The sequence below is a fragment of the Rhinoraja longicauda genome, chromosome 6 (assembly GCF_053455715.1).
Source record: "Rhinoraja longicauda isolate Sanriku21f chromosome 6, sRhiLon1.1, whole genome shotgun sequence".
In the NCBI taxonomy this organism is placed as follows: domain Eukaryota; kingdom Metazoa; phylum Chordata; class Chondrichthyes; order Rajiformes; family Arhynchobatidae; genus Rhinoraja; species Rhinoraja longicauda.
Genome location: NC_135958.1, coordinates 13,207,269 through 13,232,991, shown reverse-complemented (window position 1 = coordinate 13,232,991; position 25,723 = coordinate 13,207,269). Strand labels below are relative to the sequence as shown.

General features: G+C 45.0%; 2 protein-coding genes across 2 annotated transcripts in view; one reads left to right on the top strand and one right to left on the bottom strand.

The window, feature by feature from the left end:
- Positions 1-25,723, bottom strand: part of ano10b (anoctamin 10b) — a 70,930-nt gene that overhangs the window by 42,610 nt on the left and 2,597 nt on the right. The window lies entirely within an intron of this gene.
- lcat (lecithin-cholesterol acyltransferase) lies at positions 8,729-23,895 on the top strand. The gene is made up of 6 exons (XM_078400483.1): positions 8,729-8,970; positions 16,657-16,813; positions 17,403-17,518; positions 18,683-18,778; positions 20,149-20,373; positions 23,168-23,895. Exons 1-6 carry the CDS (start codon positions 8,799-8,801, stop codon positions 23,710-23,712), a joined length of 1,311 nt encoding a protein of 436 aa, XP_078256609.1. The 5' UTR covers positions 8,729-8,798; the 3' UTR covers positions 23,713-23,895.

The window sequence follows — 25,723 nt, the reverse complement described above, 5'->3', positions numbered from 1 at the left end:
AGCTGGGACATCCCGTATTTTGGGCTAAATTGGTTTGTCCCGTACGGGACTGCCCTTGTCCCATATTAGGCCTGGATGGTGCTGTAGGCCCGGACACTGTAGGCCCGGACACTGTATGGCCGGACACTGTATGGCCGGACACTGTATGCCCGGACACTGTATGCCCGGACACTGTATGCCCGGACACTGTAGGCCCGGACACTGTATGCCCGGGGGCCGCTGTAGCCCGGGGCCACTGTAGTCTCGGACAGTGTAGGCCCGGGCGCCGCCTAACGGGGGTTGCATAGCAACCCGCCTCCCGGCCTGGGCGGCCGCCATTGGAGGAGCGGGAGGAACATGACCACTGGCTGGGTGAAGTCACGTGGGACGCGGGGCAATGACGTCACCTTGTCCCTTATTCGGGAGTGAGGAAGTTGGCAACCCTATCTGTTGCCAACCCTGATTTGTTCTGGCCTCTCCCCTCCAGTTTCCTCCCCCCGCCACCCCCTAACACCACACTTTCTACTTTCAGTCTAAAGAAGGGTTCAGTCCCGAAACGTCATCTATTCTTTTTCTTCAGAGATGCGGCCTGAGCCGCTGAGTTTCTCCAGCATTTTGTGTCTATCTTTAGGATATGGTGAAAACACCCAGCAGGTCAGGCAGAATTTGAGATGAGAGGAATAGTTAAGGTTTCTGCTCAATGACCATGGAGATGGTCAACGACAATAATCTAGCTCAGAATATGGAAGAGTTGGGATGCACAGTGGCACGGCTGGTAAATCTGCGGCCTTGCAGCATCAGAGAATGGGTTCAATTTTGACTTTGTGTGGATAAGAATGTGGGATAACAGAGCTATTGTAAACAGGTGATCGGCATGGACACAATGGGACTGTTTCCATCCTGTATCTCTTATCTAAACTGAACTGAACCTAACATGCTTTGTGTTGCAGTGAAGGAGAGGTGGAGAGAACAAAGGGAAGGTTTGTGAAGAGACAGAGAACACGAGAGACGGCTGAGGGATGGTGGTGGTGGCAGCTTGATAATTGCAGCTGCTCCACACGTAATGTAAATAAACAGAGATAAATGGAAACCGAGAAGTCAGGAGAAAGAAAATGACCAAAAAAAACAGATGCTGGATCTACAGATGAACACGGGAGGTGAAAATCATTGCAGATGTTGAAAAACGAGTAAAAAAACTCGGAATGATGGATTGGTAGCTGGAACAGTGTGGGGATAAAAATACAGCTCGAGTGATGGCATAACTTTAACAGTCTCAGTGCCAGGACTGGACTAATTGCTAAGAGATCTTGCCTTTATCCCTGATAACAAGATCCTGAACGTAACCCATTCGTTCTTGAATCCATCCGAGCTGAGTTTTTACCAGCTAAACAATTGTATAAATAGTGTCTGTTAAAATGTACCATCATTGTGCAGTCCCTATTTCAATATACAACATTTAAACAATTTGTTCAAGTAGATCCTATTTAAATATACCGTATATACCTGCTCAAACATGTTCCCAATGTTGGGGGAGTCCAGAACAAGGGGCCACAGTTTAAAAATAAGGGGTAGGCCATTTAGAACTGAAATGAGGAAAAACTTTTTCAGTCAGAGAGTTGTGAATCTGTGGAATTCTCTGTCTCAGAAGGCAGTGGAGGCCAATTCTCTGAATGCATTCAAGAGAGAGCTAGATAGAGCTCTTAAGGATAGCGGAGTCAGGGGGTATGGGGAGAAGGCAGGAACGGGGTACTGATTGAGAATGATCAGCCATGATCACATTGAATGGTGGTGCTGGCTCGAAGGGCCGAATGGCCTCCTCCTGCACCCATTGTCTATTGTCTATTGTCAAATGAACCACATTTGCAGTCTGTTTGAAGACATTTTATTTGTACTTTACCCAGGCCTTTCACTATTTGGTAAATTTCAATGAGGTCTCCTCTTAGGCAGGGATCAGAAACAGATCTCAATCAAGTTTTTCATTCTTAAAACTATTTTCTGCTCAGCAGTCAGATAATTGTTCAGACAACATTTGTCTGGGGCTTTCCTGAAATGGATTACTTTTTCCCAGTAAAGTGAAATATCAGAAGTGAATTATTATTGCCGTTATGATTAAACTGTTTGAGCTTTTGCTTTCATCGGTTCCCACAATGTAAGTTATTTTAATCTGAATTAAACTAGATATAATTGAGGGCAAGTAAGAATAGAAAGGCAGATTATTATCTGATTGGTGTCAAGTTATGAGGAGGGGGAGTTCAACGAGATCTGGGAGTCCTAGTGCATCAGTCAATGAAAGGAAGCATGCAGGTACAGCAGGCAGTGAAGAAAGCCAATGGAATGTTGGCCTTCATAACAAGAGGAGTTGAGTTTAGGAGCAAAGAGGTCCTTCTACAGTTGTACCGGGCCCTGGTGAGACCGCACCTGGAGTACTGTGTGCAGTTTTGGTCTCCAAATTTGAGGAAGGATATTCTTGCTATGGAGGGCGTGCAGCGTAGGTTCACTAGGTTAATTCCCGGAATGGCGGGACTGTCGTATGTTGAAAGGCTGGAGCGATTGGGCTTGTATACACTGGAATTTAGAAGGATGAGGGGGGATCTTATTGAAACATATAAGATAATTAGAGGATTGGACACATTAGAGGCAGGAAACATGTTCCCAATGTTGGGGGAGTCCAGAACAAGGGGCCACAGTTTAAGAATAAGGGGTAGGCCATTTAGAACGGAGATGAGGAAGAACTTTTTCAGTCAGAGAGTGATGAAGGTGTGGAATTTTCTGCCTCAGAAGGCAGTGGAGGCCAGTTCGTTGGATGCTTTCAAGAGAGAGTTGGATAGAGCTCTTAAGGATAGCGGAGTGAGGGGGTATGGGGAGAAGGCAGGAACGGGGTACTGATTGAGAGTGATCAGCCATGATCGCATTGAATGGCGGTGCTGGCTCGAAGGGCTGAATGGCCTACTCCTGCACCTATTGTCTATTGTCTATTGTCATTGCTCACTCAAATACATCCACTGTGTGTTTAAATGCTTGATGATTCAACTTCTTCAGGGTAACAGTACTGATAATTGTATTGCAGCCTAATTGATGTTGTTCCCCATATCATTCGGAAATAGTGTCTATATATACTGCATATATATATATAATCCTTAACAAAAGGATTTTCCATTCACAATTTGCTTTAGACTTTAGACTTCAGAGACATAGCGCGGAGAGGCCCTTGGGTCCACCAAGACCGCACCAACCAGCGACCACCTATACACTAACACAATTGCACACACTAGGGACAACTTTACAAATTTTACCAAAGTCAATTAACCTACAAACCTGTAGGAAGGAACTGCAGATGTTGGTTTACATCGAAGATAGACACAAAATGCTGGAGAAACTCAGCGGGCCAAGCAGCACCTCTGGAGAGCAGGAATGCGTGATGTTTCAGGTCGAGACTGGTCTGAAGAAGGGTCTCAACCCGAAACAGCAGCCATTCCTTCTCTCCAGAAATGCTGCCTGTCCCACCAACCTACAAACCTGTACGTCTTTGGAGTGTGGGAGGAAACCGGGGGAAACCCACGCAGTCACGGGGAGAATGTACAAAGTCTGTACAGACAGCACCTTTAGTCAGGATCAAATCCGGGTCTCTGGCGCTGTAAGGCAGCAACTCTACCGTTGAGCCACTCTGCCTCGCAATGGTTTTCAAGATACAAATGCCTGAAATTCCCACCAGAATGATAAAGTATTTCTCAATGATAATTAGATTCATCAGGTGATTTGGACCAAAGAGTGCGTACGGTGCCAGTCAGCCATGATCTACAGGAGTGCAGGAGCAGGTCCAAGAGGCTGAATGGCCCTTCACTGTTCTCTGTTTGCTTGTGAAAGCAGGCCTAGCCTGAGGGGCCATTGCCTGGACATCCTTGCTGTTATCTCCTTCGCCCTAACCAACAGCAACAGTTCATGGTGTTGTTGTAGCTCTGTGTACTGTACTGTGGACGGGGCAGCATGTTGGCGCAGTGGTAGAGTTGCTACCTTACAGCGCCAGAGACCCGGGTTCGATCCTGACTATGGGTGCTGTCTGTACGGAGTTTGGATGTACTCCCCGTGACTGTGGGGGTTTTCTCCGGGTGCTCCGGTTTTCTTCCCACACTCCACAGACATACAGGTTTGTAGCTTTATTGGCTTGGTCTGATTGTAAATTGTCCTTAGTGTGTGTAGGATAATGTAGGTGTGCAGGGATCACTGGTTGGCGTGAACCTGGTGGGCCGAAGGGCCTGTTTCCGCACAGTAAACTAAACTAAAGTAAATAGCGAATGTAGGGCAGTTGTTTGCACTTGTGTGTCGTTAACGCTGTGTACGAATGGAGAAATAGATTGATTTTTGCAGCCGATTTAGTCAAACATTGCTGGACAGGTTTACTTCAATATTATGCTTTGTAGTTTGTCTGAAACGAAGTAGGGAATGTTCCAATGCAGGAGCAAGAAACTATCAGGTGATATCAGTTTAGATTATTCCTTGAAAGAAACACGGTACATGAAACAAATGGCTTGCAAACAAGTGCAGCATATCGTAAAAAACCTAACGAAATGTTAACCCTTATTTCAAGGCTTAATTTAGGTTAGTTTAGTTTAGAAATGCAGCATAGCAACAGGCCCTTTGGCCCACCAGGTCCCCGCCAACCAGCGATCCCCGTACACTAGCACCGTCCCACACATTAGGGACAATTTACAATGTTATCGCAACCAATTAACCTACAAACCTGTATGTTTTTGGAGAGTGGGATGAAACCAGAGCACCCAGGGAAAACCCACACGGTCACGGGAAGAACGTACAAAATCCATTCAGGCAGCACCCGGGTCTCTGGCGCTGTAAGGCAGTCGAACACTGCGTCACTGTGCCGCAGTATAGAGTATAAGAGAAGGAATGCACAAGAGACAGACCACAGATGCTGGAACCTAGAGAAAAAAGCAAACTGCTGGAGGAAATCAGCGGGTCAGGCAGCACCTATCCAGGGTACTATTGCGATGTTTAAGAAACATTTTGACAGGTACATGGATAGGACACTTTAGAGGGATATGGGCCAAACGCAGGCAGCTGTGTAGTGTAGTGATAGGGTTTAAGGTGTCAAGGATTATGGGGAGAGGGCAGGAGAATGGGGTTGAGACAGATAGATAAATCAGCCATGATTGAATGGTGGAGCAGACTTGATGGGCCGAATGCCCTAACTCTGCTCCTATCACTTATGAACTTATGACAGGTTGTTTAGAGTGGGCAACTTGGGCCGAAGGGCCTGTTTCCTCACTCCAAGGCTCTCTGACTCTATGAATGTTGGTTCAGCCATGATTCTGTTGAATGCTGGAGCAGACTCGAGAAGCACAATGTCCTATCCTGTTCTTATTCATGGTCTGTGGCCTGTGGTCTAACTCCCTGAGCAGATATTTAAGCAAATATCTCGCCTGAGTAAGTCTTGTACCTCTGGGAGTGCTATTTCCAGATGAGATGTTTGAAATCTGTATTCCAGTTCCATTTCCGTGTCTTTGCCCCCTTGATAATATTATCTAATAACATCTATTGATCTCAGTTGTGAAAGCTGCAGTTGCTCAAGCAATAACAACGGCAGCGGTAATTCAGCCAACCGAGCAATGGTCGTCTGGTAATCAGGGAGAGATCTGGGAAACCTGTGGCCTTATGGTGCAGTTGTAGAGGTGAGGGCCGGCGAAAGAGTGGAAGGTGAGGGTGGGTGAGATGAATTAAATTATATTGATTTTGGTATTGGTGTTAAAAAATGATCTCTCTTTTTCTGAGAATGTCCTTTAGTTCTCGTATCTCCCGTGAGTGGAAACATCTTCTCAGCATTTACCCTGACAATTCCACTAACACTCTGAAATGTTGCCATAGTTTTGGCCCTGCACACTGGTTCTTATCCTCCACACGAGGGACAATTTACAATTTTTACCTTCGCCAGTTAACCTACAAACCTGTACGTCTTTGGAGTGTAGAAGGAAACCGGAGCACCCGGGGAAAACCCATGCAGGCCACAGGGAGAAAGTACAAACTGTACAAAACAGCACCCATGGTCAGGATTGTACCTGGGTCTCTGGTGCTGTAAGGCAGCAGCTCTACCGCTGCGCCACCATGCAGCACTTTCATTCTTTGAAACTCCAATAAATAGACACCTGACTTCGTCTTGTAGGACAACCACTCCATAGTAAGATAATACCATGAATGTTAGGTGTACCAAGATATATACAGTACGTGCATTGGTTCGATATCTTTCGTGTGATACCCAGGCCAATCACGCCATGCATGAGTACATCAGGTAATGCAAAAGAGATAATAAACGTGCAGGAGTGCAGATATAGTTTTACAGCTACAGAAAAACTGCAGATAAAAAAACTGCAAGAGCAGCCACGAGGTAGATTGGAGGATTGGGAAGCCACCCCCGGCCTGCACTGCCTCCCCGGCTGCTTTCAGACCAGACCTATTGCCACCACTGCCGGCTCACACAGCTTCCTCTGCCACTTCCAGGCTGCGCCTTTCGCCACCTCTGCCACCGCCACCACCGCCGACCCTCCCTTTCACCCCGGCCGCCCGCGGGCCCCGACCTTTTACTCCAGCCATCTTCGCCTCTCCCCTGGCCATCCGCAGGCCGGGGCCGTCAACACACCTGGACTCCAGGCCCGTAGAAACATAGAAAATAGGTGCAGGAGGAGGCCATTCGGCCCTTTGAACCAGCACCGCCATTCGTTGTGATCATGGCTGATCCTCCACAATCAGCAACCCGTGCCCACCTTCTCCCCACACCCCTTGATTCCACTAGCCCCAAGAGCTCTATCTAACTCTCTTTTAAATTCATCCAGTGAATTGGCCTCCACTGCCCTCTGTGGCACAGAATGCCACAAATTCACAACTCTCTGGGTGAAAAAGTTTTTTCTCATCTCAGTTTTCAATGGCCTCCCCTTTATTCTTAAACTGTGACCCCTGGTTCTGGACTCCCCCAACATTGGGAACATTTTTCCTGCATCTAGCTTGTCCAGTCCTTTTAAAATTTTATGTTTCTATAAGATCCCCTCTCATCCTTCTAAATTCCAGTGAATACAAGCCTAGTCTTTCCAATCTTTCCTCATATAACAGTCCCGCCATCCTGGGGATTAACCTTATGAACCTACGTTGCACTGCCTCAATAGCAAGGATGTCCTTCCTCAAATTAGGAGATCAAAACTGCACACAATACTCCAGATGTGGTCTCACCAGAGCCCTGTACAACTGCAGAAGAACTCTTTACTCCTATACTCAAATCTTCTCGTTATGAAGGCCAACATGCCATTAGCTTTCTTCACTGCCCACTGTACTTGCATATTTACTTTCAGTGACTGGTGTACAAGGACACCCAGGTCTTGTTGCACTTCCCTTTTTCCTAATCTGACACCATTGAGTTAATAATCTGCCTCCTTGTTCTTGCTGCCAAAGTGGATAAGCTCACATTTATCTACATTATACTGCATCTGCCATGCATCTGCCCACTCACTCATCCTGTCCAAGTCACCCTGCAACCTCCTAGCATCCTCTGAAGGAGTCTGAAGGAGTTGGGACTCAAAACGTCGCCTACCAATGGTCCCCAGAGATGCTGCCTGATCTGCTGAGTTACTCCAGCACTTTGTGCCCTTTTGTGTATTAACCAGCATCTGCAGTTCTTTATAGACAATAGACAATAGACAATAGACAATAGGTGCAGGAGTAGGCCATTCAGCCCTTCGAGCCAGCACCGCCATTCAATGCGATCATGGCTGATCACTCTCAATCAGTACCCCGTTCCTGCCTTCTCCCCATACCCCCTCACTCCGCTATCCTTAAGAGCTCTATCCAGCTCTCTCTTGAAAGCATCCAACGAACTGGCCTCCACTGCCTTCTGAGGCAGAGAATTCCACACCTTCACCACCCTCTGACTGAAAAAGTTCTTCCTCATCTCCGTTCTAAATGGCCTACCCCTTATTCTCAAACTGTGGCCCCTTGTTCTGGACTCCCCCAACATTGGGAACATGTTATCTGCCTCTAATGTGTCCAATCCCCTAATTATCTTATATGTTTCAATAAGATCCCCCCTCATCCTTCTAAATTCCAGTGTATACAAGCCCAATCGCTCCAGCCTTTCAACATACGACAGTCCCGCCATTCCGGGAATTAACCTAGTGAACCTACGCTGCACGCCCTCCATAGCAAGAACATCCTTCCTCAAATTTGGAGACCAAAACTGCACACAGTACTCCAGGTGCGGTCTCACCAGGGCCCGGTACATTTATTTCTACTATTATACAATGACAAACCCTTATTCGGTTACAGCGGACAATCATCAATACCGAACACCATTGCCCCTCTCCTCCCTCCCCTGCGGTCCGTTATAAAGAGGGTTTACTGTATTTCTGTCAGGTCTCTCTTCAATCTCGAGAAAACAATCCAAGTCTGTTCATGTTGGAGCAATCCGAATCTGATAACATTTCTCAATAGAATTTACTACATTGTAAGAGTGACTGCACTTTAGAATTTCTTCATTGACTTTCTATATCCTGAAATTGTACAAAGCATACAAAATGCAAAACTCACAACAAAGCTGATATATTATTCCTTCACTCATTAATTATGATCTTCTCTTTTTTTTTGTTTGTTTGTTGTTCTTTTCCACTTGAGATTAGAGTTGAAATCCATTGTTGGCAGACGGATGGGTATCAGCCCATTGAGTATTTACTCAGTTTGAACTATCGTACTCTAAAAACGGCAAGACTTTGACAGCCCCTGCTCGTTCCCTGTCAGCTCCTGTCGGACTGAGAGGCAACACACAAACAATGAGCGACCACCCTCCTCCAGGTTTTGTCCTCTCCCTGATTCTGGTGGCCCTTTTTATCCCACCGATAGCCACAAACTTTACATTACCCTGGTTCATCAATGTTTTGTTTCCATCAGTGGGTCCAGAAGATGCAAATGTCGTGCAGAATGAGGTGCCACCCCTGATCATTGGTAAGCACAGTTTTGGGGGTATTGTGAGACTTATATGTTGCTTACCATCGTGTCTGTATTGTTCGAAGTGTATAGATGTTGCTTGCATGTGATGAACAGAGCTCATACATTGGAAGTTGGGAGGTAAACGGATATATTTGACGTTTCAAGTCAGGACCGCTTTTCAGACTGATCAATATTTTTTTCTGCTCCTGATTTGTTTTGCATTAATATTATTTTTAAAAATTATTTATTGAGATTTTTTAAATTTTTTATTATGTTATCAATGATGACAATGTTTGCTGGGATAAGCAAGAATGGCATTGTTCCATTTTTGGTACCCTTGACCTTAAAATTGATTCACTTGACCTCAAGGCCTCTGCCCCATTGCAGTCAAATATCCACAGTGGACAGTGAAGCCCACTTCAGTCAGGTTTTGTGGGGGAGTGTAACAAAACTTTTGAAAGAAGTTACACTTCCATGTTATCCTGAATATTCTTTTCGGGATTGAAGGGAAAAGGGAACACCTTATCAGTTATGTGTTGTGTAAAAGATATTTGGTATCTAAGGTGTCAGCTTAGTTTGCAACCTGTCAATGTGTTGATTGCCTCTCCTGGAAACTCCATGGGTTTAATTTAAATGGAAATCATAAACCAACACCTACAATGGGCCGCTGATTTAATTTTGTTTAGTTTAGTTTGGAGATACAGCAAGGACACAAGTCCTTTGGCCCATCGAGTCCGCGCCGAACAGCAATCCCTCTACACTAGCACAATCCTACACACTAGGGACAATTTACAATTTTACCGAAGCCAATTGAGCTACAAACTCGTACATCTTTAGAGTGTGGGAGGAAGACAGAGCACTCGGGGAAAACCCACGCGGTCACGGGGAGAATGTACAAACTCCGTACAGACAGCACCTGTAGTCAGTATCGAACCAGGGTCGCTGGAGCTGTAAGGCAGCAACTTTACCGCTGCGCCACCAGGCCACCGTTTAACGCGGTCTACAACAGCAGTTCATCAGCTGGGCATCAAGTTGTGTGAATAGAGCATATGCCACACCAGAGCTTCAGTGGGAGTTGAATGTTTCTTTAATGTCATACATTGCTTGGCATGGAACATTTCCCAAACCACTTCAGGATGGCAAAAATATAACAGAGAGGATCCTGAGCCTCTCCACAATGAGATGGCTTCCTGGAGACGTGCATCAGATAAATCCATCCGTTGCCACCAGAAACCTAGAACAATTACTCAAAGCATGGAAGGCACAAGTCTCCCAGTCTCTCTTGTCCAAGTGTAAAGCCAATGTTCTCAGACTCACGTGCACAGTTCCTAACCCAACAGCAGCAAGCTTTCCTTTTACTCTTGATGAATAAAGCATACTGTTTACTTCAGATAGGCTATCCCAATATAAATGGCCAGATTATTGGATTTAGATGCACCCATTGTAAAGCCGTCTCATACTGCTTGATCCGATTGTGAAATGTTTAACTGTGCGAGAAATGATGTTTATCATCACATTGCACATAAAGTATCAGACTGGAAAAGCACAATGTAAATAGAAATGTTGGACAACTGGGCAAGTTTATCCCCCGTTCCTTTGCTGCGTCTGGCTCAGTTTGGGCACCGTGTTGATTAGCTTGCGCTGTTTGTCTTTGATTTAGATGTGTGATGAGTTCAGAATCTGAATACATGACACTTTTGACCGAGCTTCTGGCAGTCTGCTGGTGTTTCAAGAGTTTCAGTCATGATGTGGAAGAACAGCAAAGATCATGGTCATCTTTATTATCTTTGTCCAATACCATGTTTACACCAAGGTTGAATACTGCTTTTTTAAAAGTTGGATCAAAGTTCGTCCAATGTTGGCTGTGGCGTGAGCAGTGCTGTCTGTTAGATTGGTTTAGTGATGTAGCATGGAAACAGGCCCTTCGGCCCACCAAATCCACACCCACCATCGATCACCCGTTCGTACTAGTTCTATGTTACCCTATTTTTGCATCCACTCCCTCCACACTCGAGGCAATTTACAGAGACCAATTAATCTACAAACCCACACGTCTTTAGGATGCGGGAGGACTCTGGAGCACCTGGAGGAAACCCACGTGGTCACAAGGAGAATATGCACACTCCTGCTGATTATCCTACTATTAACAAAAAACTTCTATTAATAGAGCAACTGCTTATATTAAGAGTGGCACAGTGGTGCAGCTGGTAGAGCTGCTGCCCCACTGAGACAGAGACCCTGATTCAATCCTGACCTCAGTGTGCTGTCTGTGTGGAGTTTGCAAGTTCTCCCTGTGACTGCATGGGTTTCCTCCGGTGCTCCTCTTTCCTCCCACATCCCCAAAACATGTGGGTTTGAAGGATAATTGGCCTCTTTCAAGAGTTGGATTTAGCTCTTAGGGCTAAAGGAATCAAGGGACATGGGGAGAAAGTAGGAACGGGGTACTGATTTTAGATGATCAGCCATGATCATATTGAATGCCAGTGCTGGTCGAAGGGCCGAATGGCCTACCCCTGCACCTATTTTTCTATGTTTCTTTAAAATTGCCCCTGGTGTGTAGGGAGTGGATAAGAAAGTTGGATAACAGAGAACAAATGAGAAAGGGTGATCGGTTTGGCATGGATTTGGTGGGCCAAAAGGCACTATTCCACGCGGTAACTCTGAACTGAACTAAGTGTTCGCATTCCATGAAAACATAGGGAGGCACGGTGGCGCAACGGTAGAGTTGCTGCTTTACAGCGAATGCAGCGCCGGAGACTCAGGTTCGATCCTGACTACGGGTGCTGTACTGTAAGGAGTTTGTACGTTCTCCCCGTGACCTGCGTGGGTTTTCTCCGAGATCTTCGGTTTCCTCCCACACTCCAAAGACGTACAGGTATGTAGGTTAATTGACTGGGTAAATGAAAAAATTGTCCCTAGTGTGTGTAGGATAGTGTTAATGTGCGGGGATCGCTGGGCGGCGCGGACTTGGTGGGCCGAAAAGGCCAGTTTCCTCGCTGTATCTGAAAAAATATATATATATATATATATCTCAGCCAGTGTTACTTTTGAAGTGTAGACGTTGCTGGGAAAACCTTTGGCCAATATGGACACAGGAAGCTCCCTCAGAGAGCAGGGTGAGGATGACCAGATGATGTATTTTTCAGTGATGTTGAGAGGTAAATGTAAACCAGATCAACCAGTTTAACCGTATCTGAACTGCAAATTTCAACCTCAAAATATTCAAATAGTTCTGTCAAGCAAGATTCCTCTTGATAAGTCTCTGTTTACTCAGCCCACACCAGAGGTGAAAGTTAGCCAGTACAGCTGGCTTACTTTTACATAAGGAAAGAATGTAACCAAAGATATACTTGCAAAACGACCGCAATGTTAAAAATGTAAGCTGCATTACTCTGGGCCAATATTGTTCGCTTTTTCAGTTTAGAGATACAGCGCGGAAACAGGCCCTTCAGCCCACCGAGTCTGCGCCGACCAGCGATCCCCGCACACTAACACTATCCTACACACACTAGAGACAATTTACAATTTTATTGAATCTAATTAACATGCAAACCTGTACATCTTTGGAGTGTGGGATGAAACCGGCGCATCTGGAGAAAACCCACGCAGTCATGGGGAGAGCGTACAAACTCCGTACAGACGACACCCCGTAGTCAGAATCACACCCGGGTCTCTGGCGCTGTAAGGCAGCAACTCTACTGCTGCACCACTGGGCAGCCCTTTATTTTCTAAATATCCTGTTCCTTAACATCTTCCAGCATTTTTCCTTTTACTGATATTGGTCCCCGTTTTCCGATTTTAGGAGGAGGCCATTCAACCCATCGAGTCCATCACTGCCCACAGTTCAATCCCATCGGTCCCATTTCCCTTCTTATTTCTATGTAAACCAGAGAACGTAGGTGTAAGATGAGGGGGGGGGGAAAGATTTAATAGGATCCTGAGGGGTAACTTTTTCACACAAAGGACGGTGGGTATATGGAACATGCTCCTGGAGGAGGTACTATTGCGATGTTTAAGAAACATTTAGACATGTACTGTCAAGTCAAGTCAAGTCAAGTCAAATTTATTTGTCACATACACATACACGATGTGCAGTGAAATGAAAGTGGCAATGCCTGCGGGTTGTGTACATGGATAGGACAGGTTAGAGGGATATGGGCCAAATGCAAGCAGGTGGGACTCGGGTAGATGGAACATGTGGGCCGGTGTGGGCAAATTGGGCTGAAGGGACTGTTTCCTCGCTGGAAGACTATGACCCTATGATTCTATGACTACTAATTTTCTTCCGATGAGTAAATATGAGTTCCCCATTCATTCTAGATCCTTAATCACTATTATTTCAGGAAGGTTTTCTGTGTCTTCTTCCTTGAAGATGGGCACAAAATATTTCTTCACTGTTTAGAGTCATAGAGTTGTACAGCATGCAGCATTCAGCCCACTTTGTCCAAGTTGGCATTCTGGGCTAGTCCCATTTACCTGCATTTTGCCCTTAGCCCTCTCTCCCTAGCCATATATACTGTATGTCCAAATGTCTCTTAAAGTTCACAATGGTATCTGCTTCTATAGCTTCCTCCAGCAATTCATTCCAGTCACAGACTACCCTCTGAATGAAATTCAGCATGGCGGCACGGTGGCGTAGCAATAGAGTTGCTGCCTTACAGCGCCAGAGACCCGGGTTCAATCCTCACTACGGGTACTGTCTGTACAGAGTCTGTACGTTCTCCCCGTGACCTGCATGAGTTTTCTCCGGGAGCTCTGGTTTCCTCCCACACTCCAGAGACGTACAGGTTTGTAGGTTAATTGACTTGGTAAAATTGTAAATTGCCCCTAGTGTGTGTAGGTTAGTGTTAGCGTGCGGGGATCGCTGGTCAGCGCGGATTTGGTGGGCCGAAAAGCCTGTTTCCACACTGTATCTCTAAACTAAAACTAAACAAATTTGTTTAATTTCTCTGCAACCTCCTTATCCCAAAAAACTCCCATGTCTCACTATCTCAGTTTATAAGGGACTCACATTCATTCTGCTAATCTTTTCCTTATTACTTATCTGTAGCAGCTTTTACAGCCTGTGTTTGTGTTTCTCGTTTATTCTGTTCCCTTTCCTTTAGTTGATCCTCTTTTGCTGAATCTTAAAGTTGTCCCAATCCTCAGGCATGCTGCTTTGTATTTTTGTTATAATCCTTTCATTTGATCTAAAGTTATCTTTAACTTCTCTTTATAACCAAAGCTAAACCATTTGTTTTACCTGGGAGGAATAGATATGATTTTTAAGTTTTCCATTAATATTTTAAATATTAGCCACTGCTTTATTTATTGTCATACCTTTTAATATTCTTTCTCCATTAAAAATCTATCTCTTGCCTTTATTCAGATATAAGATTCTGGTTTCATACTGAATTAAATCACTTTCAATCTTTATATAAAGTTCTGTTATATGATGATCAATATTTTGTTAAGGGCTCTTCCCTTCCAAATCATTACTTAATCCTCCCTCATTTCACCGTTAAATCTAAAGTAGCCTGTTAGCCTGTTTGTTCTTCAACGTATCGTTCTAAAAACCATCCCTTAATGATTCCATGAATTGACCACAGAGCCATAATCACACAGCATGGAAACAGGCCCTTCAGCCCAACGTGCCCCTGCAAGATGCCCCATCTACACTAGTCCCGCCTGTCACGTTTAGCCCATATCCCTCTAAGCCTTTCCTATCCATGTACCTGTCCAAATGTCATTATAGTACCTGCCTCAACTATCCCCTCTGGCAGCTCATTCCACATACCTGCTACCTTCTGCTTGGAATGTATGTCCTCAACGCTAATTTAGTTTACCCTCAATAAATGCAAATTCAAAATCTTCTGCTATCATTGTAGGATTATTGTTAAATGCACCTCTAATATCTTGCACTATCATTACTGTTTGGGAGCCCATTGACGACTCCCACCAAGGTTTTTTCCTTCTTATTTTTTCTCAACTTCACTCAAACTGTTTCTACTTTTGAAATTGCAACTAAGATCCTTCCTCTATATTCCCTTGATCTCATTCTTCAGTATAAAGGCCTTTTAAAAATTAATTATCCACAAATATTTAATTCCCAATTTTGATCACTTTCCAACCACAACTCTGTGATGGCTTCTAAATCATGCACATCTTCTCAGCCACCTAAAGGGAAGTGGATATAATGTGAGAAAATAAATTACCAACGGGCACAATAATGTTTTAATGGAAAGAAGCCACCTACTGATTGAACTTGGAAGTTGGAAGCAGGGAAAGGAAAATGAAAAGATAGTAAAAGGAAACACTGATCTAAAATCAGAGAGTTCGGAACTGACTTGCCAAATCAATGCAAATTGTTTTTATTTTACTTCAGCTCCTTGGAAACAAGCACAGTTTCATTAGACTGAGTGAATGGGGTAGCTTCTGAAAAGTAGATCCCTCTTTGCTAACTGTTACTCTTAAAAATGAGTGCAACCGTGATAAATTCCACACCATTCAATCTTCAACACCATTCACTTCCCGGGCCTCTGATACACACTCCCTGTTCACTCCCCATGCCCCTGGTCTATATTCCCTGTTCATTGCCCATGCCTCCGTTCCACACTCCCCATTCACTCACCAGGCCTTAGTTCCCACTCTCCCTCTTCATTCCCTGGGTTCCCACACTCAGTGTCCACTCTCCGGTCTCAGGTCTTACACTCCCTGCTCATTCACTGGGCCCCAAGTTCCACACTCCCTGTTCACTTGCCGAGTCCTGAGTTCCAAAACAACCCTTAAACTATCTGCACCTATTGCCAACTCTCCCTATAAACATATTGGGGTTTGTTTTTCACTCTCCTATAAATTTCCTATCCTCGCTGGGGAACAAAAATATTATTCTACAGCGTAATAGTGTCGGAGCATTAAATAGCATCCAATCTTCTAGAAATCTGTCGTCACCATCAAAGTCACAATTAAAGAAATGAGCTATGCACAATTTAAGCGTGTTAATAATGGGTTGTGGCGTAAGGGGTTAAAAGCCAGACCATGGGGAGGCGTGGCTCATCCCTAGGTGGATTACGCTGTGGGCAGGAGCTCACAGCCTAATAAAGAATCTTACTGAAAACTGCCTGGCGTCTTGCCTTTTCTCTGGCCTCCGCCAGGCCACTACAGGGTAGTGAATGCCGGTCTTGGAGAGAATAATCGGGGCGGCTTGGTGCCGGAGTGGTAGAGTTGCTGCCTTACGGCTCCAGAGACTCGAGTTCGATCCTCACTACGGGTGTTGGCTGTACGGAGTTTGTACGTTCTCCCCATGACCACGGGGACCACGGACCTCCAGGTGCTCCGGTTTCCACCCACATTCCAAAGACGTGCAGATTTGTAGGTTAATTGGCTTCAGTAAAAGGGTATATTGTCCCTAGCGTGTTTAAGGTAGTGCTGGTGTACGGGGATCGCTGATCGGCACGGACTCGGTGGGCTGAAGGGCCTATTTCCGCGCTGTATCTCTAAACTGAACATAAACTAAATCACAGCCCAGCAAAAGAACTCAGCCTCTTGCTTCTAGTTTTGAAGAGGCCTGGGGGAAGGGATGTGTGGGTTTGATCTTCTATGACAGCAACCATCTGATGTCCATTAGAAGTAAGGGGGTGGTTCCACACACTTGGACAGAGGGGTATAGAGTGAACTGAATAATCTGTGGTAAGTAAGCCTGTGGTCCTTCTCTTTACCAAGTGCCTGGGCACACGGGGAACCGCCTGGAGGTGAAGCTGAGCAAACCGTCAGTGGTGCACTGGCTGTGCTTAATGAACACCAACAAGTACTTCACACTGTGGCTCAACCTCAACACCTTCCTGCCCATTGGAATCGACTGCTGGATAGACAACATGAGGTAGTGTAAACTCTCCTCTGGTGCTCTGGCCTTTCGTTGAGTCGACTGAATTTCCTGGAAAGCTGTACAGTTTGGGAATGTTCCAGACATCTGAGACGGAACATCACAGATGTTTCAATTATGATTCAAATCTGTCAGTGAGCTGGCTTCCCTCTGGATAGAGGCCTGACTAACAAGTTGACTAACATGACGAACATGGGTGAACATATGATGAGCGTCTGATGGCACTGGGCCTGTAGTCGCTGGAATTTAGAAGGACGAATAGTGAAAGACCTGGATAGAGTGCAAGTGGAGAGGATGTTTCCACTAGTGGGAGAGTCTAGGACCAGAGGGCACAGCCTCAGAATAAAAGGATGTACCTTTAGAAAGGAGATGAGGAGGAATTTCTTTAGCCAGAGGGTGGTGAATCTGTGGAATTCATTGCAACTACTATTTCAATTTGATGTTGACTCCAGTATTACACTAGGGTGGCAACTTAAAGTCTGTGTGATTTGTGTATAGACAACATTCGAAGATCACATCGGGCTTGTTTTAATCTGTTAGTGCTTTACTTTCCCCAGGCATTTGACACAAATACATCCTTTTCTAGACTTGTCTACAACAGGACAACAGGCAGAAATTCCAATGCACCCGGGGTGGTGACCCAAGTTCCTGGTTTTGGGAAGACCTATTCGGTGGAATATCTGGATTCACTGAAGCTAACAGGTTTGGCAGGCGGGCACAGAGATTATTCCAAGCTTTTCTCCTGTAGTCAACGCACAGCAAACTCCATGGTTCTGCATCCTGGGAATGTTGTAGAGTAATGGATCGGCGCAAAGGATTTACCTTTCAAGGCATTATAGACTTTGAGGTGTCTGTGATTTAAAGTTGGATTGAAATACAGAGTTATAGAGTCAAATCATCATCAGTCTGGAAATAAGCCCTTCGGACCATCATGTCTGTGCTAGCCACTGTAACTTGATACACATGGTAATAGAAGGAACCATTGAACCATAGAACCATGCTGACTAGCGACACTAGTCCCATTTTCGAGCACTCTGTGGTCTTCTATGTCATGGCATTTCATCTACTCATCTAAGTATATCTGAAACATTGTGAGAATATCTGCCTCCTTCACCCATTCAGGCAGTGTGCTCCAGATTTCATCCAATGTCTGGATGAAAAAATATTTCCCCTGATTCTCCTCTCTCTAACCTTAAACCCATGGTGACCTATAACCAATCTCCACTGGTAATAGGCACCAAGGTGAGGGGAAACATTTCTCTGTATCTCCCCAATCTGTGCCCCTCATCAGTCTGGAATTACACTGGAATTTAGAAGGATGAGATGGGATCTTATCCAAACGTATAAGATTATTAAGGGGTTGGACACGTTAGAGGCAGGAAACATGTTCCCAATGTTGGGGGAGTCCAGAACCAGGGGCCACAGTTTAAGAATGAGGGGTAGGCTATTTAGAACGGAGATGAGGAAAAACTTTTTCAGTCAGAGAGTTGTGAATCTGTGGAATTCTCTGCCTCAGAAGGCAGTGGAGGCCAATTCTCTGAATGCATTCAAGAGAGAGCTAGATAGAGCTCTTAAGGATAGCGGAGTCAGGGGGTATGGGGAGAAGGCAGGAACGGGGTACCGATTGAGAATGATCAGCCATGATCACATTGAATGGTGGTGCTGGCTCGAAGGGCCGAATGGCCTACTCCTGCACCTATTGTCTATTGAATACTCGCTCAGCCATCTCCACGATAAGAAAACAAATTCAGTGTCCAATTTACTCCTGGTAACAGATTCCGCGTCCTTCAATGTTTACTGGCCTGGAATGTATTAGTCATGTTGGACAATCGGGCCTCTGCAATGACTTCACTTCTGCTTTGGCAGGGTATTTCCACACGTTGGTGCAGTTCTTGGTAAACATGGGCTACACTCGTGACGAGACTGTTCGAGCGGCCCCCTATGACTGGAGAATGGCAGCGTGTAAGTAGACATAACAAACATCTCGCCAGCCCTGACGTTCACACCAGAAATGGTGACCGAGTGAAAAACAGGAACACTGAGTTTTGAATGAGGGTTTTGCCAGCTGCTCAATGGAGGCCATTTAGCCCATTGGCCCCATCCCTAATTTTGCAACAGTTATCTAATTATCCCATATTCCTCTCTCTACCCCATACCATCAGGCAAATGATAGCATGTAGGTAACATTGGAGTTCCTTTTAGAAGTTGCTACTGAACCTGCCCCCAATGCCATTTCGACCCAAGGATAGCTCACTGCTGTAAACAAAGCCAGCCTTGTCTCTTCTCTAGTTCTCTTGCCCGTTATGTTCAAGATCTGACTTCTGGTTCCTTATCGTTGGAAGAGTGGAAATATTTTTTCCAATTAGTATACTGCCGGCCAACACAGTTTCCTCAGCCACTTCCAGGCCATGTCTGCCATCTCAGCCGTCATCCCTTACCTGCACTCCAGCTGCCTGTGGGCCGCGACTAATGTCTCTGCCGATCCTCGCCTCTCCCCCCCCCAGCCACCAGCAGGCCGGGGCCGTCAACTCACCTGCATTCCAGGTCCACCTCCAGATATATCAGTGGATGAGAAGGGATTATGAGGGAGACTGGATGAAGATCTGGGAGAGAAACACATCCAGTTCCTCTTGTGCTCCCTTTGATGGGTGGCACGGTGGTGCGGCGGTAGAGTTGCTGCCTTACAGAGCTCGAGACCCAGGTTCAATGCTGACTATGGGTGCTGTTTGTACGGAGTTTGTGTGTTCTCCCGTAAACACGTGGGTTTTCCCCGGTTGCTCTGGTTTCCTCCCACACTCCAAAGACGTGCAGGTGTGTAGGTTAATTGACTTCCGTAAATTGTAAATTGTCCCTCGTGTGTAGGGTAGTGCTGGTGTACGAGGTGATGGCTGGTTGACGTGGACTTAGTGGGCTGAAGGGCCTGGCTTGATGCTGTATCTCCAAAGTCTAAAGTAAAGTCTTCACCTTCTACCCATCAGCATATGGTCTCCTATGTTCAGTCCTCCACTGAGGAAAAAGGTCGCTTCAGAATACGGTTGGCAGAAAAAATCTTTTTTTTTTAGCAGAAAACTATTAGATGAATCGATTGCTGTCAATTGACGTCATCAATAGAATGTAAGCATAAGTACGTAAAAGGAAAATGGTTTACTCTTGTGGTCGAGTTACTGATGGGATTTCGTTAACTGAGGCTTGGGTGCACCAATGTACCTGGGAACAGGACTAGTGACTCACCGGGTGCAGAGCAATAGGCATAAGGTCTACCCCTTAGCAGTGCTGATACGGTACACAAATGCCCAAAGGTTTTTTAGCATTTGGCACGTTTCCTTCGACAGATGAGCAGGAAGAATATTTCGACAAACTGAAGAAGCTGATCGAGGAAATGCAGGTGGCCTACGGGAAGCCCGTCTACCTGTTAGGCCACAGCATGGGGAACATGTACATCTTGGACTTCCTCACGCAGCAGCCTCAAGAATGGAAGGACAAGTTCGTTCAGGCGGTCATCTCACTGGGAGCCCCGTGGGGCGGCACTGTCAAATCCCTCGCTGTGCTTGCTTCAGGTACCGACATTTCCTGAGCATTTAACCTTCTTTTCATTCTTGGCCTGGAACCAATGACAAAATACAAAAACCTCACAAATTTTGGCCACCTTCCCAGACGATGAAATTGTGAAAATTATATTATGTTTAAGAAAGGGAGACTTGCACCTCAGGATGTGCTTTGGAAATCATGTAGGGAATTTCCTAAAACGCCCAGCAGGTCAGGCAGCATATGTGGATAGGATTCCTTGTCAGAGTCCCTTGAAAGTGGCGTCACAGGTAGATAGGGTCTTCAAAAAGGCTTTTGGAACATTGGCCTTCATCGGTCAGAGTGTTGAGTTGCGAGGTCAGGGTGCAGTTATATGACATTGGTGAGGCCACATTTAGAGTATGGTGTTCAGTTTTGGGTACCCTGTTACAGGAAAGATGTTGTCAAGCAGTTTAATGTGGATAAATGTGAGGTTATCCACTTTGGTGGTAAAAACAGGAAGGCAGATTATTATCTGAATGGTGTCAGGTTAGGAAATGGGGAAGTACAATGAGATCTGGGTGTCCTAGTTCATCAGTTACTGAAAGTAAGCATGCAGGTACAGCAGTGAAGAAAGCTAATGGAATGTTGTCCTTCATAACAAGTTGAGTTGAGTATAGGAGCAAGAGGTCCTTCTGCAGTTGTACAGGGCCCTAGTGAGACCACACCTGGAGTATTGTGTGCAGTTTTGGTCTAAAAATTTGAGGAAGGACATTCTTACTATTGAGGGAGTGGAGTGTAGGTTCACGAGGTTAATTCTCGGAATGGCGGGACTGTCATATGTTGAAAGACTGGAGCGACTGGGCTTGTATATGCTGGAATTTAGGAGGATGAGAGGAGATCTTATTGAAACATATAAGATTATTAAGGAATTGGACATGCCACAGGCAGGAAACATGTTTCCAATGTTGGGGGAGTCCCGAACCAGGGGCCACAGTCTAAGAATAAGGGGTAGGCCATTTAGAACGGAGATGAGGAAAAACTTTTTCGCTCAGAATTGTGAAGCTGTGGAACTCTCTGCCTCAGAAGGCAATGGAGGCCAATTCCCTGGATGCTTTCAAGAGAGAGTTAGATAGAGTTCTTAATGATAATGGAGTCAAGGGATATGGGGAGAAGGCAAGAACGGGGTACTGATTGTGGATGATCAGCCATGAATGGTGGTGCTGGTTCAAAGGGCCGAATGGCCTACTCCTGCACCTATTGCTGTAAATTAGTTTCTCAGCTGAAAATAGCCAGGTTTTCATTTTCTTTATGGGTATGCATCCTACACCATGTTTAACCCGAATCCTCAGCATAAATTAAATTTATCTCTACCCTTTGTACAACCATCTGCCCATCAACAAAAAAAACCTCCCCTCCTGTATCAACCTGCCAGGCTTTGTCCTGCCCCTCCTCTCTTCCAGCCTTCTTCCCCTTCCACTCCCCTACAACCAGTCTGAAGAAAATGCCAGTGTCAAAACAAAGAACAGCAAATGTGGTTTACAAATGAAGACACAAAATGCTGGAGTAACTCAGCAGGTTAGGCAGCATCTCTGGAGAACATAGAGACGTGATGATTCGGGTTGGGATCCTTCTTCAGAACCACTAGGCTAAAGGGACAATGTTGGGGAGTGTGGAACCACTGGGATATAGGGACAGCATTGGTGAGTGTGGATACTGGTTCATCAAATTTTCAATTTGACTTCCTGGTTTGAAATTTAAGTCACCAGTCCTTCACCTGTTAAATAATGCGATTTTAATTTCTATTCAAACCAGGCCGCGAAAATATGTCAAAGTTTAATTTACTTTCTCTGCGTTGCACCCCCAAGCCCACTATGTAATCCACAGTCAAAATCTAGAACATCATGTACAAACTTGGTCTGCTCCCTTTCACAGGGTGCATTGGCCGCATAATCAGTAGAGAAACAAAAATCCACTGTGTCCCACTCATTTGGAACGTTTCAACTTCGGTGAGATGGGTTTAAACCTTTTTCTCTTTTAAGGGCATTGACGTGAATGAATAGGTTAAAGTTGGAACATTAGGAGGAAATATTATTATTGGCATGGATTCACAAGGACAGAGGATAAAATAATAAACTGTAACTTTTTGGCTTATGTCCATGGTGCCTTCTTAATTTTGTACACCTCTATAAGATCACCCCACAGCCTCCTATGCTCCAAGAAATCAAGTCCCAGCCCTGCACAATCTTACCCTATAGACTCAAGCCCTCGAGTTCTGGCAACATCCTCACTTTTAAGGCAGGGAACCTATCTTAACTCTGATGATAGGTCAATGACCTGAAACGCTAAAATCTCTCTTGAAAATTGAAACTGATATTTGTTGAACCTGTTTCTTTACTGATATTCGAAGGTAGACACAAAATGCTGGAGTAACTCAGGGGGGCAGGCAGCATCTCTTACAGAAGCCAAATAACCTACAAACCTACAAACCTGCACATCTTTGGAATGTGCGAGGGAACCCACATTCTCAGCACCAGACCACCCGGAGCAAACCCATGCAGTCACAGTGAGAACGTACAGACTATGTACAGACAGCACCCGTAGTCAGGATTGAACCTGGGTCTCTGGTGCAGTAAGGCAGCAACTTTACCGCTGCGCCACTGTGCCACCCTCCCAACATGCTTTCCCCTCGTGCTTTCCCAGTATATAAGCTCTTTGGTTAAACATATTACAAAACTACTTTATCTTTCTTACAATTTTCAGAAGAAAGTGACGCATTATATTTTGGTGCTCGCGGCAATGGAAGTGTTACATTTTCATTTTGTTCTTTCAATCCTCATTGTCCAGGAGACAACTACGGCCTCGCGCTTGACCCCCTGAAGGTTCGGGTGCAGCAACGCACAACGTCAACCAACCCATGGCTGCTTCCCTCAAGACGGGCTTGGCCAGAAGATCACATCTTCATCTCCACACCCACGTACAACTACACCTACAATGACTACAGAATGTTCTTCACTGACATAGGGTATGAAGACGGCTGGCACATGTGGCAAAACGGGAAAGATCTTCTATCTGACCTGCCTCCACCAGGGGTAGAGGTTTACTGCCTGTATGGAGCAGGAGTCCCAACACCGGTGACTTACGTATATGATGAAGGCTTCCCTTCCAGCCAGCCAGTGAAGATTGTTTATAGTACCGGTGACAGTGTCGTCAGCAAGAACAGCTTGTCACTGTGCAGTGAGTGGAAGGACCAGCAAAAGCAGAATGTTCATGTTATAGAATTGCCCGGCATTCTTCATTTGGATCAGATTTATGAGGTCAACATTTTAAAAAACATTCAAAATATATTGTTGCGAAATCATTCCCAGAGACAGACCGATTCCAGGAGGTAGATACGTTTTCTCTTCAGATAAGTTGTTCTGATTCAAACACTGCAAACCTTCGGCTTCAGACTGCAAGCAATTCCCCTGAGAGTGGACAAAGGCTCTTACATGGAGTAATTGTGGTTTTACTTTTATCCTAAGTTGTTTATGCACTGGAATTTTGAAATTATTAAAAGTCATGCTGATTTAAACTGGGTAGGCCTGAGGTATGCTTTTATTTCAACCTAGATATTAGCTAGAGGTATATTTGCAAAAATTGCTAAACAAATTCGTTGTGCCTTCTTCTGACTGTCATCCAGCCACAAGATAGACAATGATCGCGAGAAGCCCACTCCCTTACATGTTGCACACACACATTGGCCAAATGAGAAGTAAACCACCCTCAGATATCAAAGGAGGTGCTAACAATTATATTTGGAATGCAAGGTTTCACCAGTTGGTGCTGGCAGGGCCATTGACATTCGTGACTTGCCACAAGTCTCTGCTGGCATCTGCAGTTCCCACAATGGCAGCATCAAGGACTCAGAGATGGGCCATCATCTGCCTCAATGAACTCAGTGGGTCAGACAGCATATGTGGAGTGAATGGATAGACAACATTTCGGATCGGGACCCTACTTCAGACTTTTTGAATCTGAAGAAGGTCCCGACCCAAATTGTCATGTATCCCATCCCTCCACGGATGCTGCCTGACCCATTGAGTTACTGTTTTGTATCTACTTGTGCTGCCACTTTCAGGGAACTACGGACTTGGACCCCAAGATCCTCCTTAAAAACAAAAATGGTTTGCGTCTTGTCATTAACTGCACATTATCCCCAAAGTGTAACACCTCATGCTTGGTCAGAGTAAGTTCCACTGCCATTTCTCCACACCAATTGATCAAACTCCCACTGTACCCTTTGACATCCTTCCTCACTGTCCACAACTCCATCAATTTTGGTGTCATCTACAAACTTACAAACCAAACCATCTGCATTTACATCCAAGTTGTATATATATATCATGCACAACAGAGGTCCATGACAGCATAGATCTAGTTAAAGATTGTAAATTATCCCCAGTTTGTAGGATGGTACTAGTGCACAGGTTGATTGCTGGTCGGCGTGGACTCGGTGAGCCGAAGAGTTTGTTTCCATGGCTGTATCTCTAAACTAAACTAAACTAAACCAAAACATTTCCCCTTGGTTTACAGTAATGTCTATGAAATCCCAAAGATGAACACATTGTAGAGATTTGGGTTGTTTTATTGCTCATATCAGAAATATTGCTTCAATATATATATTTTGCTCCAGGAAATTCAAGCTGTCGATTGCAACTCCATTTAACAGCACAATTGTTTTCATTATGCCAGTTTCCATTAGTTTTCTCAGCCAATCTTTAAGGAATATTCATACGAGGAGTGACAGTAAAGAAAATTGAAAAGTTGCATTACGTTTAAGAAAATATTTAAAAATCAATAATTACATGGCTCTGGGGCTTTTTGGATGCGAAAATCTATACAATATTACGAGGCATGTCAATTTCAATGGTGAAGAAGATAAACCAGGGACTTAAATTAATGTCAACTGTTTCATCTTTGCCAACCGGGTGCCTGAAACCCTCTTCAAAGCCTCACTCTGCAGGCCAGGGTGATTTGTAACTGGGTCACACAACTAAATGATCTGCAGGGAGCAACTGGACACGTCTACTTCACACCCCGTCACATGCCTTCCTTTAGTTTCAAATTATAAAACAAAAGCCATTTTCATTTTTAGATTGTCATAGAGTGATATAGCGTGGAAACAGGCCCCTCGGCCCAATGCCCACACCGGCCAACATGTCCCTATTTTTTTGTCAAATTTTATCTCTGTATGCTTCGTTGTCACCTTCCTCTAGCTAACAACGATCTATTCTACATTTTCCTTGAAGTTCATCTCATTTGATGTCTTGTTTTCACACCTTACCCTTCATTATCTCTGTGTCTTCCGCTCCCCTGACTCTCAGTCTGAAGGTCTCGACCCAAAGCATCACCCATTTCTTC

Bases quoted from the DNA above. Each gene is read 5' to 3' on its own strand.
- lcat (XM_078400483.1), top strand. From the start codon at position 8,799: ATGAGCGACCACCCTCCTCCAGGTTTTGTCCTCTCCCTGATTCTGGTG. The intron at 16,814-17,402 runs GTAGTGTAAACT...ATCCTTTTCTAG, and splicing joins TGCTGGATAGACAACATGAG to ACTTGTCTACAACAGGACAA. The intron at 17,519-18,682 runs GTTTGGCAGGCG...CTGCTTTGGCAG, and splicing joins GGATTCACTGAAGCTAACAG to GGTATTTCCACACGTTGGTG.